This window comes from Microtus ochrogaster, chromosome 18 (genome assembly GCF_000317375.1).
Source record: "Microtus ochrogaster isolate Prairie Vole_2 chromosome 18, MicOch1.0, whole genome shotgun sequence".
NCBI lineage: Eukaryota > Metazoa > Chordata > Mammalia > Rodentia > Cricetidae > Microtus > Microtus ochrogaster.
In genome coordinates, this window is record NC_022020.1 from 40,298,028 (window position 1) to 40,311,551 (window position 13,524).

A 13,524-nucleotide genomic window follows, 5' to 3' on the forward strand; every position below is an offset into this window, starting at 1 on the left:
GGAGAGGAGAGGAGAGGAGAGGAGAGGAGAGGAGAGGGAAGTTGCTGCATGCAAATACTTCCAAGGAGGCTCTCAGCAGTGTGAGATTACCAGGATTCTCCCTTCCAGCGCTGGCGCTGTGGTCCCTGGAGATGGCTGTGCACTGCGGTTGTTATTGTTGTAGTGAGGAGCGGGAAAAGATAGGTTTGCAGTAGAGCTTGAGGATGGCACCAAGCCAGTGCCCTGAAAAATGGCAAACACGTCATAGCTAACAGCTGGATGCAGAAATATTTCTCTTTAATTTGGAGGGATAAAATTTTTTTCACAGCGGGGCGCTCTCACAAGAGTACAACATCAAAGAGGGAGGGTCTCCCCAGTCAGACATCAGCTGGCTCCAGGATGGGACAAAACGAATGAACTGTCAGGACTTTTCCAGCGTGTGTGCTTCTGCCAAGCGAGCAGTTAAAGGTTCAGTGGCTTCTTCGCATCGCAGACAAAGTCCTGATAAGGGCAGCCTGGGTCCCCCAGGTCCTGCTCTGATCAGCAGACAGGGGATGTCTCTGAGGAAGACTGCAGACTGATGGGTGGCAGACTACCACTGTCCCCAGAGATAAGTGGGAGTCACTGAATGCTGGAGGCTCTCAGGCGATCCCTGGTGCCCTGTCCTAATCCGCAGAACCACCGGCTCCTCTGCTAAGTGACACTTAGCAGCAACTGACCCAAACTGTGACCAAAATACCCACTTCCATCTCCTCACCCAGCCACACCTCTGATGAAGCCTTTGCGTGTACCACTACCGGTGTTTTACAGTTCATCGACACTTTTCAACTGTTTTTCTGATTACCATATTTCAGTCTTGACTTATATGTTAGTATTATCTGCAAACTCAACATAAACCTGTAATGATTTTCTAATATTTCTGGGACGTGATGAATGTGGATTGACAGAGTACAGTATACAGCTTTCTCGCTGCATTACTGAAAATACAGCCACTGTGTGTATAATCATTACTCATTTACTTTATGGGGGCATTTATTACTTGACCTCTGAGGTCTTGTCTCAAAATCTTGGCATTCCAGACATGCCAAGATATTCCGAAACAAAGCGGGGAGTGTGCTACCCATTAGAAACAACAACAATAAAAGTTAATTGTAGTGGAAGAAAGAGGGAGAAACAGACACATGAAAAACACTCACAGATTTACAAATCTGAGCAAAAAATAAAACTGAGCACAAATAATCTGAGCACAGTAGTGAGTATTTAATGTAGAAGCTTGTATTGTGGACTAGGCATCCCCATCCTTCTGCCGTGTTCTTCTTTTCTTTTTTCTAATGCCACTGGCCATGCTGGCGTACTGCCAATGGAAAGAGAGTGTTTTTACCCAGGCCTGGGGATTTATGTCTTCATCTATTGCATGGTTTCTGGTTGTGTAAATTTTACTAACAGATTAAGTAATTTTCACTAAATTGACATTTGCTCTGAAAATAGGGATTTGTTTGATGAACGGCATTATTAATCATTGTGAACATAGTTATGGCCCTCATTTAGAAAACTTTAGATGCTTTTAAAGAAAAAGCCCCGCTATTTTCCCCTGATAGGACAAGTAGGACATGATTTAAACAAAAACAAAAAAACAATAACACAGTGACCTTCTATCAACCATAGGCTGTTATGAGTCAGGCACCTTAGCACAAGATTGTATCTTAGCGTTTTTGTTTTGTTTTGTTTTCCTTGTTGTTTTCGAGACAGGGTTTCTGCATCTCTCTGGCTATCCTGGGACTTCTTCCATAGATCAGGCTGGCCTTGAACTCGCTTTGCTTCTGCCTCCCTGAGTGCCAGGATTAAAGGCATGCACTACCGCCTCCTGGCTATTTTATAATTTTAAAACAATGTTACTTGTGTGTGTATATGTGTACACTTGCATGTGTGTGCACATTCACAATTGTGTGCATGCAGGTGTGGGCATGCCACAGACAACTTCCAAGATTTGCTGTCTGTAAGACTGAAGACTATCCCTGTCTTCAAAGCATAAGAAGAGAGAGGTTGGTTACAAAGCCATCCAAATTGAACACCCATAACCTGAAAACTGAAAACCCAAAACAGTTCCAAAGTTTGAAACTTTTTAATATTGTGTTAACGCTTCAAAATGTTCCTGATTTCAGAGCACTTTAAATTGGGGATGTTGGATTAGCAATGCTCTGCAAAGAAACCTATGTAAAGATGCCCAAATCCAAAAGAGTCTGAGATCCCTGTCCCCTCATAGGTGAGATGTGAGCGTCAAATTAGCACGGTAGAATGTGTAGAGACTAAAATCCTTCAGAGTTTTGGCTTGGTGACTGGCTGTATTCCTTGTCCTCCGTGTGGGGGTGAAGGTGCCTTCCCTCATTTGGGAGGAGTGGGCCAACTTTCCTTATCTGGAATGTGTGGGGCCAGACACTGTTGAGATCTCAGACTCTTTTGGATTTGGGCATCTTTACATAGGTTTCTTTGCAGAGCATTGCTAATCCAACATCCCCAATTTAAAGTGCTCTGAAATCAGGAACATTTTGAAGCGTTAACCCAATATTAAAAAGTTTCAAACTTTGGAACTGTTTTGGGTTTTCAGTTTTCAGGTTATGGGTGTTCAATTTGGATGGCTTTGTAACCAACCTCTCTCTTCTTATGCTTTGATCCAGCTTGATTGGAGGGAGGGGCTCAGTAGTGAAGACTGCTTGATCCACAAATATGAGGACCACAGTTTGAACTCCAGCACCTGTGATACAAGCTGAGACTGGACTGGACTCAGCGGTTCTGTGGTTACGGGGAACCCCAGAACTGATGGGTAGAGACCAGACTCACTTGGGCTTTCTGACTTCCTGTCTAGTCCAAACAGTATAAGCTGCAGGTTCAGAGAGAGAGACCTTTCTCAAAGAATAAGGCTGAGAGTGGTGGTGGAGGAGGCCCAGTAACTTCCTTTGGCCAGGTCTACACACTCCCCCACACTTGTGTGCATATACCTCCTCCCCCTAACGTAAATGAGAGGGGCTGGGAAGGGAAAGAGCATGGACAAACACACGGGAGATTAGGAGGCACACTTGGGGAGTTCTTGGTGTCTTCCTTGGTGTGGAGAACTGTGCCAAAGCCTCGTGCATTTGAGGCTCCGAGAAGGAGTTTGCACATGTCCCTGCTCACAGGTAGATTTGATCCTACAGACTGCTGCTCAAATCGGGTGAGTTCGTGGAGATCTAAAACCCGGCTCTGGGTTTTGGGATCAATATGTCAGTGATCAGTTATCCTGCCTTGTAGCTGATGTACAGAAGGGAGATATTGGACTCCCAAAGCCACCACTAATTAAACCACTTGCGATCAATACCTCTTAGTTTCTAGTATGTCCCAGGAATGTTCTTAAAGATGTGGTGTCTGTGAATGGCAAGGGATCCTGTCAAGCTTAAGATAATTAAATTTAGGAATACAAACTACAGGCCTGAAGACAAAATTGTATACTGTTTTTTAGCCAGTAGTTACACTGGTGCAACGTTTTTCCTTTGTCACATGTACTTTTATTTTTTACGTTAAAAAATTATATGTATGGCTGTTGTGTCTATGAGTGTATCTGTGCACCATCTGCATGCAGTGCCCTCAGAGACCAGAAGAGGGCATCAGAGTCTCTGGGCCTAGAGTCTAAGACAGTTGTGGCTACCCCGAGGGTACTGGGAATGGAACCTGTGTCCTGCAAAATCAGCCAGTACTCTTAACTGCCGAGCCAACTCTCCAGTCTCCTATACTTTTACTTTTAAATAGTTTCACCTGAAAGATAAAATATAAACAACTGTCTGACTTGTATATCCCCATTTGATATCCTAAGTCATTTCCTCATTCTTTGTAGTGTGTGGAAATATGTATAGTTAAGTTCTTAAAACCATGAAATACATTTCTGCCTTCAGTGAGTGTATGGTCTGGTCATCTTGGGAGTAATGCGTTGTAAGATACTGTCTTAATTTTGTTTTAACCCATGTCCACACACATGCTAGATGAGCACTCTAACATTGAGCTAGACATCAGCCTGCTACCCATATATTATGACTGCCATTCACTAGCAGGTCACTAAATTTTCACTAGGTAGACATTCCCCATCAATTATAATGTTGACCTAAGGATAACTAATGTCCCCAGAGCAGTCTCTGGGTGTGAGCCTTTACACATACTTGCTCATTTGATTTTCATCCCGGTCCTTAGCGTAGGGACCTTATCAGCACACTTCCTCCACCCCCGTGTGAGTTACAGTCATGGCTCCGTCACAAGTGGCGATGTGGACAATGTCACATTGTCACTCATAACAGAGTCAAGACTGTTACTCACGCTTATTACGACAAACACCCCTAGGCATAGCACCATGGTCACCCCTAACTAGACAGGCTCATAAAATGTATTTTTTCACTTCTAATACATAAGACCTCCTCTGCCAATTACATATTGAAAGTAAAATCTACTTTTCAGTAAAGGCATTCTGATGACCAACTTCACAGTCAAAATAATCAAGTCTGTTGTTCTCTTGACGCATGGTTGAATCTCCTAACACACATTCTGTCTTGGTAGATAAAACGTTAACTTTTTAACTTAAAGCCATAATTTTTGAACTTTTCAAAAAAGATGGAGAGGTGTAAAAATATGGTATGAGAACGGACAGAGAAAATCTTCGGAACACCCCCTCGCTCCTTACACACACACACACACACACACACACACACACACACACACACACACACAGAAGCATTTTGTTCTCTGAATTCTCCATCAGCTGTGTAGAGGTTGAAACCCAAAGCAGCATGGGCTCACAGGTGTCTCTGGCACCCCCTGGCTTCTGCCTTCAGTTTCCTCCTCACAGGAAAGTCACCTGCAGTTCAGAGAATCCGAGGAGGTCTTCTTCAAGGAGATGACCATTGGCTTCTAAGCTGGGGTTGATTGTGCCTTTTCGGTTCGGTTTCTTTGCATTAAGGAATAATTTCTTCTGAGCCCTTGAGTAAGATCCAAGAGCTTCCCGAAGCTGTACGTCTGGTAGACGTCCTTCTGTGTATGGGCCGGTGTTGGATGCTTGAGTATAAAATATGTTCCCTCGCCTCAGCTGCTTGGGGAAAGCTGAAAGAGACCCCAGCTCAATACAATAACCAAATGCCAGTCTCCAGGGCCTCGGAGATACAAAACGAGAATTTCTCTCCACTCTGTGAAAGTCATGGTTAATCCTGCTGGCCAACCCCAGGGACTACCTAACACAGGTACTGAGGGGAATGAATTCACACCTCGGCTTCTCTAAATCAAAGATGCTGGGACTCTTCAGGACACTCACAGAACTATAAGGAAGAGGTGGAGAACTGTCAGGTGGCCTGCCACTGCCCAGTCCTCTCACAGTAGGGACTTAAGTCTAGCTTTGGGAGACCTTTTCTTTTGTCTAAGCTGACACAGGTTGGGACACATGGGTGCCGAGTTTCCTGTGCTCTAGATAGAGTATTCGAAGTGTCCTTTTGAAAGTTCTAGCAGAACTGCTTCATCTTCCTGGAGGCCTTATCTGCCACAGGAAATGGTCTCCCTGTAGGTTTTTCACATAGTGCTCACCCCACCCCCAGTCAGTACAGGAGTCCTGCAGACGCTCCAGGAATGGTGTTGCCTCTGCTAAGCAGCCCTTCCTCAGCCAGGGCAATGCTCCTGGTTTTAACACTTCTCCAAACTAGCTCCCTCTCTCTCTCCCTCCCTCTCTCTCTCCCTCCTTCCTTTCTTAAAGACAGGGTCTCACTGTGTAGCTCAGACTGACCTTGTGCTCTCAAGTGCTCTGAGGGCAGGCTTGCACGCTCAGCTGTGCTCTCTGCTCGGGACTTCATTGATTCTTCACTTAAAAAGATACTTAAAACCTGTGCTGATCAAGCCGGTGTGTGCGTGTGTGTGTCTGTGTCTGTATGTGGGTCTATGTATGTGTTTGTGTATATGTGTGTGTGCTTGTGTGTCTGTGTGTATGTGTGTCTGTGTGTGTCTGTGTGTGCATGTGTGTCTGTGTCCATATGTGTCTGTGTGTGTGCAGATGTGTCGCTGTGTGTGTGTGTCTCTGTGTATGTCTCTGTGTGTCTGTGTGTGTATCTGTCTGTGTGTGTATATCTGTGTATGTGTGCATATATGTGTGCATATGTGTGTGTCTGTGTGTGTGCATGCGTGTGTGTGTCTGTGTGTGTGCATGCGTGTGTGTGTCTGTATGTGTGCATGTGTGTGTGTGTCTGTCTGTGTGTGTGCATGCGTGTGTATGTGTCTGTGTAGGCATGTTTTCCCTCTGGAAAGGTGAAGGCTTTTGAGCAGTACTGGAGTGATGTATGTTTACAGTGCGCTTAGACTCTTACTTCACGTTTCTGTCAGAGTGATAGCTCTGGTTTCCCTGTAGCTGTGGTTACCAGTAAGCACTAACGGAGGCTAAATAGGTAGGAAAATTACTGGGAGCATTTGTGAAGTAAGTGTGCCACGAGCCAGTAAGAGGGGCTGGGAATTGGAAAAATTGGAGGGGGACACTTTTTTTCAGGAAGATTGGCGGCCTGCTTTTCAATTTCCCAAGAGAATTTGAAAATCAACTTAGGCCACATTTAAAAAGAAAATTAAACACAACTGGGTGGTGGTGGCACCCACCTTTAATTCCAGCACTCGGAAGGCAGAGGGAGATGGATCTCTGTGAGTTCGAGACCAGCTTAATTTACAAGAGCTAGTTCCAGGACAGGTTCCAAAGCTACAGAGAAACCCTGTCCCCCCAAAAAAGACCCAAACAAACAAAAAACAAAAACAAAAAACAAAACAACAACAACAAAAATTTTAAACACTTGGCAAGCAAAACAAAGCTGTGAATGGCTCATTTGCACATCTTGCTTTACCTGTGTCCATTTAGGTTTCTATCATTCCGAAGGTGGTGCCTTCCCTTTAATGATAAAATGGAGCAGTTGCTGCTTCGCCTGACCCTGTGCTCATCATCGTAGTTAATACAAGCTGGCAGCGTTTGCAAGTGGCTAAGCTGTACCGGAGCCACTTTTACCAGCAATCGTTAGAGTCCAACACTGACGTACATCTTACTCCTCTTTTCATCTGGAGTTTTGTTCTAGGTAAACATAAGCATGGAAGAGAATGTCACTTCAGATGCCAGCAAGGTGGCTCGATGCCTGTCTTGTGGAGGTTTTCAGTCAATGCCCCAACATGGTTTGAAGTGAGAGAATCGAGGTGGTCTTTATTTTAGCCCCACTAATGGTATTACAGCTGGTATCATGGAATCAAAAACTTAAAATCCCCTTGAAAAGTAAGAATTAGCTCTCCCATTACTTACCTTGCTACTCCTATTGATACAAGATAGAAGAGATGCACAGGCCAGAAGCAATAGTTTTAAAATAGCGGCAGCAATCACAAGGGAAATCAGAGACGATAATTTAGAGATACATATTACAAGCATCTTCCAGACGGGTGCAATAGTATAGATACATATTACAAGCATCTTCCAGACGGGTGCAATAGTACAGATACATATTATAAGCATCTTTCAGGCGGGTGCAATAGTACAGATACATATTACAAGCATCTTCCAGGCAGGTGCACTGATGAACTCCTAACCTCCAGCAACAGGCAGCCTCTTTGTCTTAACATTGCACACACACAAATTGAAAACACAAAGAGATAAAGGCACCGGTTTCTATGTTCTATTTATATTGTTCTTTCCTTGATCAGAAAGCAAAATACAATCTAGGGTTCGGGCTGAGTAGGAGAATCATTTTGTTTAGCTAAGAGGAGTCCTTGGGTTTAATCTCTAGTGTAAAAACAGAAAAGAAAAAAGGGGAAGAAAGAAGAGTCACTGCACAGATATCTACTTATACCAAAACACTGACCAGGATCAACACTTTGCCAAATTTGTATCAGAAATGAAGCCTTTAAAATGTAATGCCATTGTTTTCTCCCATTATCTTTGCTTCTGAAGGCCCCTCTCTAAGGGTGCCAGGGATCCTTCTCATGCAGGGCTTCAGAGTTTGGCTGGTATATTTACATATGATTCCTATACATTACAACATATACTGCCATAACATACACTAGAGTGTTATTTGTGTATTTACATATGCTTTCTATACATTGCTTCTTCATTTTTTCCCCTGGGTTTTCAAGACAGGGTTTCTCTGTAGCTTTAGAGCCTATCCTGGAACTAGCTCTTGTAGACCAGGCTGACCTCAAACTCACAGAGATCCACCTGCCTCTGCCTCCTGAGGGCTGGGATTAAAGACATGGGCCGCCACCCGTCTGCTTTCTATGCACTGCAATGGATACTGCCATAACATACACTAGAGTATTATTTTATATATCTAGATTTGCTTTCTATATATTGCAATGGGTACTGCCATACATACACTGCTTAGAGTGTTATTTTGTATATCTTAAAAACTGGTAGCATAATAGTTTGCAGTTTCTCACTCAACATTGTGTTTTTAATATTTGTCTCCTAATACAGAGATAAGTTATTAATTTTAAATGTATTAAACAAATGGTTTTTGGATGGATCTTCCAATGACAACAGCTTCCATTATTTTTAATTCTTTTTTTAAATTTATTTATTTTTATTTTATGTGCATTGGTGTTTTGCAATGGGTGTCGGGTCTCCTGAAATTGTAATTACAGACAGTTGTGTTGGGTCTCCTGGAACTGGAATTACAGACAGTTGTGAGCTGCCATGTGAGTGTTGGGAATTGAACCCAGGTCCTCTGGAAGAGTAGTCGGTGCTCTTAACTGCTGTGCCATCTCTCTAGCCCCCTCTAAGTCTTTGTTATTCCAAATGGTTCATCAGTGAATACCTTTGAAACCCTCTCCCTGATTCAGCAGAATTGCACTGGAGTAATTTCCTGGATGTAAAATTGCTAAGCCATTGGAAATAAACATTCTCAAACTTATCGAGGTTTTGTCAAAGTGTCCTCCAATGTGACTGTTCCATAGTACACATACCTCTGGCAACAAGGGAACTGGCTTTTGCTTGAGAAATACTAAATGATCCATTCTACAGTTCAGAGTCTCCATTACAGAATTTACCCCTCCCACTCCGCACTCCCTGACCAGGAGTCCTATCTGTTTCTTCTCATGCAGTTTTCCTATCTTGAGAGGTTTTTTTTTTTGTTTTTTTGTTTTTTTGTTTCACATTAGAAAAGAATAGAGAAAATATTAAAACGTTCATTTTCATTCAGAATAAACGGCACCCTTTCTGGCAAAATTGCTGTGTTAGGTGTTTTTACAGAATGAATCTTTCTCTTAATCTAAAGTTAATGCCCATGCCTTTATGCTCACCATTCGAATGGATAAACAACTTGACCTTTCCAACATTTTCACAGGTCCTAGGGGAATTGTCCAAACACTTGGAGCATTTAAAAAAAATTTTTTTCTGCTTATTTAAAAATCTTTCGGAAGATAGATAATAAGAACCAGTAATTTTAGGTTTTGGCATAGTTCATCTTCCAAATTCCTTGGGTTTGGGGCAGGGGAGGCTATCAGGTATCCATCTTAAAATATCATGTTAATATCCCACAAACATGGGTGTCAGTTCAACCTCGGAGAACAACTTCCTGTACTTGGAGCTGGAGCTGCTCCTCTGGGCTCCTGCCATTGCTAAGTCTCACTTGGAGTTCCTTTTAACTTCTTTCTGCCTAGAAGAGAACAGCTGCTGTCTGGGAGATAAGCTACATACAGATTTTGTCTCTTAACCAAGCTCTTAAATGTTACCAAAGCTACCTGACCATAGCGAGCAACCGAGTGCCCACTTGTATCTGCATCTCTTAGGGATGTCCTTAGTTTCTGTTTCGCTTCCAACATTTGCACAGCCCTCTCCCAAGTTATGCCCTTTGTACTAAAGAAAGAACATAGGCATCAAAATTTTCTGGCTCATTTAGGCTCTTGCAAGAAAGGTTGCCTTTAAATGTTGACTCTTAACAGCACAGACCACAAAGAGCTCAGAGCTGTCTTGAGGCAAGTGCGAAAGCCCTGAGTTCTGGGCTCCCAGGAACCCCCAGGAGACACTGCTGCTCTCATCAGTGTGGCAAGGCCCCCTTGAAGAACTCCACATATATTTGATGACCTGAAATGCATAACATTTGTGAAGTTTTGTTTTGTTTTCTCCCAGAGGTGTTGTGCCCACAGGCCTAGTTAGATCTATTTTTTAAGCATTACAATGGCTACAGTATAGATAATACCTTAGAGCTCCTGTAAGGAAGAAGGCTCAAGGGGTTCTTGCTGCATTTCCTGTGTGAAAGGGTTATCATTTGAGGTAGGGTGCTAACAGTGGGGAGGGAGGCCATTAGGAAGGAGATTTGCGTGGGTCTGGTGGTAGCTGTGCTTGGAAGCCTGAGAGCAGAGTCAAGGCCAGATGAGTTGTGTTCACCCCTAGGGCGCAGTCAGGAGACTGAAGGTGTCCGGCATCATTGCAGCTTTGCGTGAAATACTGTAATCAGTATTGGCCAAAGCCCGGAAAGTCGACCTCCTCCCGCATACTGCTTTAGAATACTTCCTGATACATGGTGATCTACATTTTTCTCCCAGTCAAGTAGGAGGCAAAACTGTGGTTTCTTTGTGGGCATATCTATTTACGGAGATTGATGCTGACACACATTTGTAGCAGGAAACCCGTTTCCACTCATTTCAGGTTAGACTTGGGAGCACGTGGTGTTCAGCTGAGCTCACACACAGGCTGGGCTGGGCTCTTTTACCTATGGGGTTAGCGTCGCTTGGTGCTGAGGATCCAGGCTGGGAGCAGTAAAGAGGACCGTTGTGCACACTTTTTAGGATGTTCTGTAGTATTTATCACCAGCAGCTTAGCTATGCAAGATATCTTTGTAAGGAAAGGGAAATAGGATTTCATCAAGAAATTTTACTCCACTAATCATCAATAGTGGTGAGGATAGTTTTATTCAATCTCTCTGGCTGTTGACAGCCGGCTCAAGGGTGAGATTTTTTTTTGAATGTTGCTTGACTGACTGCCTTAACAACAATGACAAAAAAAACACAACACAACAACAAATCAATTAAGTGTAATGTAATCTAAACAATTAGTGGAACATCATCTAAAGGCAACCTCAACATGTCTGCCTTTAGCTTGCTGCTCAGCAGACGGGTCGACCACATAATGTATTTCCGTTTTCTGCTCTTATTCCGAAGCAAGGAATGGGAAGGAGTATTTCGCCCCAGCTGTAACACAGTCCAGGACCTTCTCCTTCCTTTCGGGCTGAGTTGATTATCCGTTGTGACGGTCCTGGTATGGCTATCCAGTCCGAAATCCACAGATGTTTGTCTTTATTGGATTAATGTTTTCCTTTTATTGGCGGGGGCAGTGGAGAGATTGGGGGAGGAGACTGAATATCAGAAAAACCAGCGGGAGTATTCAGTTGCGTGGACAGAAAAGAAAACTTGCCCCCCACACAGCCCAGGGCCCTCCAGACTAGAAACACTGATCTGACTTAGCAGGAATGGCCACACAATGAGGTTTCCTCTGGAAGATTTATTCTGTATGTTTACTTGGAGAAGAAAAGCGGGCGGGGGGGGGGCTCAGAGAAAGAGGTGTGGCTTCTCGGGATGCTCTGGGGGAACCCCTCAGCAGCTCCCAGGAGGCTGTACTGACTATTCAAAGTATACTTGGTTCTCCCAATGTCGTTCTAAGGTCTGTACTCCTAAGAAACTATTTGTGCGTATGTGCCTGTGTAGCTGTGTGTGTGTGTGTGTGTGTGTGTGTGTGTGCTCACCTGTCTGTGAGGACAGGTGTAGGTGGGAGTCAGAGGTTAACCTCCGACGTTGGTCCTCAGGAGCCATCTTCCCTGTTTGGTGGCACAGGGTCTCTTACTGGAATCTGGAACTCATCATTGTGGCAGGCTGATAGTTCACCAAGCTCCAGGGATCTGCCTGTCTCTGCCTCCCCCGCAGGAGGATTGCAAGCTTGTGCTACCACGGCCAGTTTTTCATGTGGGTGCTGGAGATTAAACCCAGGACCTCCCATTTCTGCAGGAAGCACATTGCCAGCTCAACTATCTCCCCAGACCTCCCAAGGAACTCCTGAACTGCCTTGTGCTTCCTGGCTGCCTCCTCATCTGGGGAGAGCTTAGAGAATGGCTGTTTATTGGCTATGTAACTGCCTCATCCCCGCCTCCTGCACATCACATCATGCAAAGTTCCTGGAACCACAGTGGATGCTGGAGGGGCACTAATGACTCTGCTTTCAACAATCACTGGGTGCCTAGCCAAGCTGCTCGAATCAGGATTTGGGGAGAGGGTATCCTGAGCTTATTGACTAGTTTGAAGTGGATTTTCTTTTCTTTTTCCTATCTTGAGGAATCTGCTAGGGTTGAACCTAAGACAACAGTGGTGAAAGTGACTTTGGTTGAGAAATGTAAACTCCCTAGGAGACCGCTGTTTTCTCTTCCCCTTTCTGGGGATGTTTTCAGATGACTCCTCCCTTAAGGGCTTCAGAGACCTCTATCTCCTATGAAGGGTTAGTTCAGTCCCCCCCCCCTTTTTCTCCATCCCAGAGTCTGTTTCCACCAGTCCTCTACAGTTCTACAGTTTCCCAGCTGCCTTTTGCTGGGGGTCACCCAGCTCGGCGGATGGACAGTGACTGCCTTCCTCGGATGCTTTGGGATAGATGCATGCCGGAGGGCCTTTTAAGTGCCTGCTCCAATCATGTCAGTGTGGCCTCTCCTTTCAGCTTGCTCTGTTTATCCAGCAGTTCATTATTTAAGACTAGCCTGTCAAAATAGGTTAAATATTCTTTGGGAAATATGGTCACATCCTTGAGATACCACAACTATGTTTAATACAGGGAAGATTGGCTTGATAAGAGAAACGTGATCGACTTGCCTCACCAGAAAACATTTTCCTGTTACCCTCGCCGAGTTTCCACAGCCATCAATAGGCACCAGCAAACCCGAGGACCATAAATCTCCGCGGCTGACACGGAGAGACATCAAGGGAAACAGGGAAAATGATTGCTGATGATTCGTTCTAACTACTTGACCTTCTGACCTCTTCTCCAGATATATGATCAAGATGGGACACTACAGCACTTTATTGATGGTGGGGAGCCTAGTAAGTCGAGCTGGATGAGGTATATCCGATGTGCAAGGCACTGTGGAGAGCAGAATCTAACAGTAGTTCAGTACAGGTAAAGTATGTCTTGATTTACCGCTGGAGCCCGTGGGCTTGCACGTCCGAACTTAGGCTTGCTGCGAAGTGGTTGCAAACATCCCGCAGAACCCCGTAGAGATCTGGTTTTCCATGCCGAGTTGCCGAAGTGCCTTAGTTCCAGGGGCAATAACAAGGGTGCTAGCGGATGCCCTCTCTGACTCTGTACACAGGCTGAAGTTACTCTACGCCTTCGCTTGAACGTCCGTAGGGACCCAAATGAGTTTGGCAGCCCCACCAGCTTGGGGTTAATCCCCCAGCAGATGTGAACACACACACACATAAAGGAACTTGAAAACTCAGTTCCAGCTCTGTTCCTTTCAGTCTCCATCAGTCTGTCTCTGAGAGAGAGGGAGAGAGAGA

At 44.5% G+C, this 13,524-nt stretch overlaps 1 protein-coding gene across 1 annotated transcript in view; it reads left to right on the top strand.

The window, feature by feature from the left end:
- Prdm6 (PR/SET domain 6) overlaps nucleotides 1-13,524 on the top strand; it is a 102,251-nt gene that overhangs the window by 55,866 nt on the left and 32,861 nt on the right. The window contains exon 4 of the mRNA XM_005356109.2: nucleotides 13,014-13,141. Coding sequence (XP_005356166.1) covers nucleotides 13,014-13,141 — 128 coding nt within the window. The remainder of the gene's footprint in view (nucleotides 1-13,013; nucleotides 13,142-13,524) is intronic.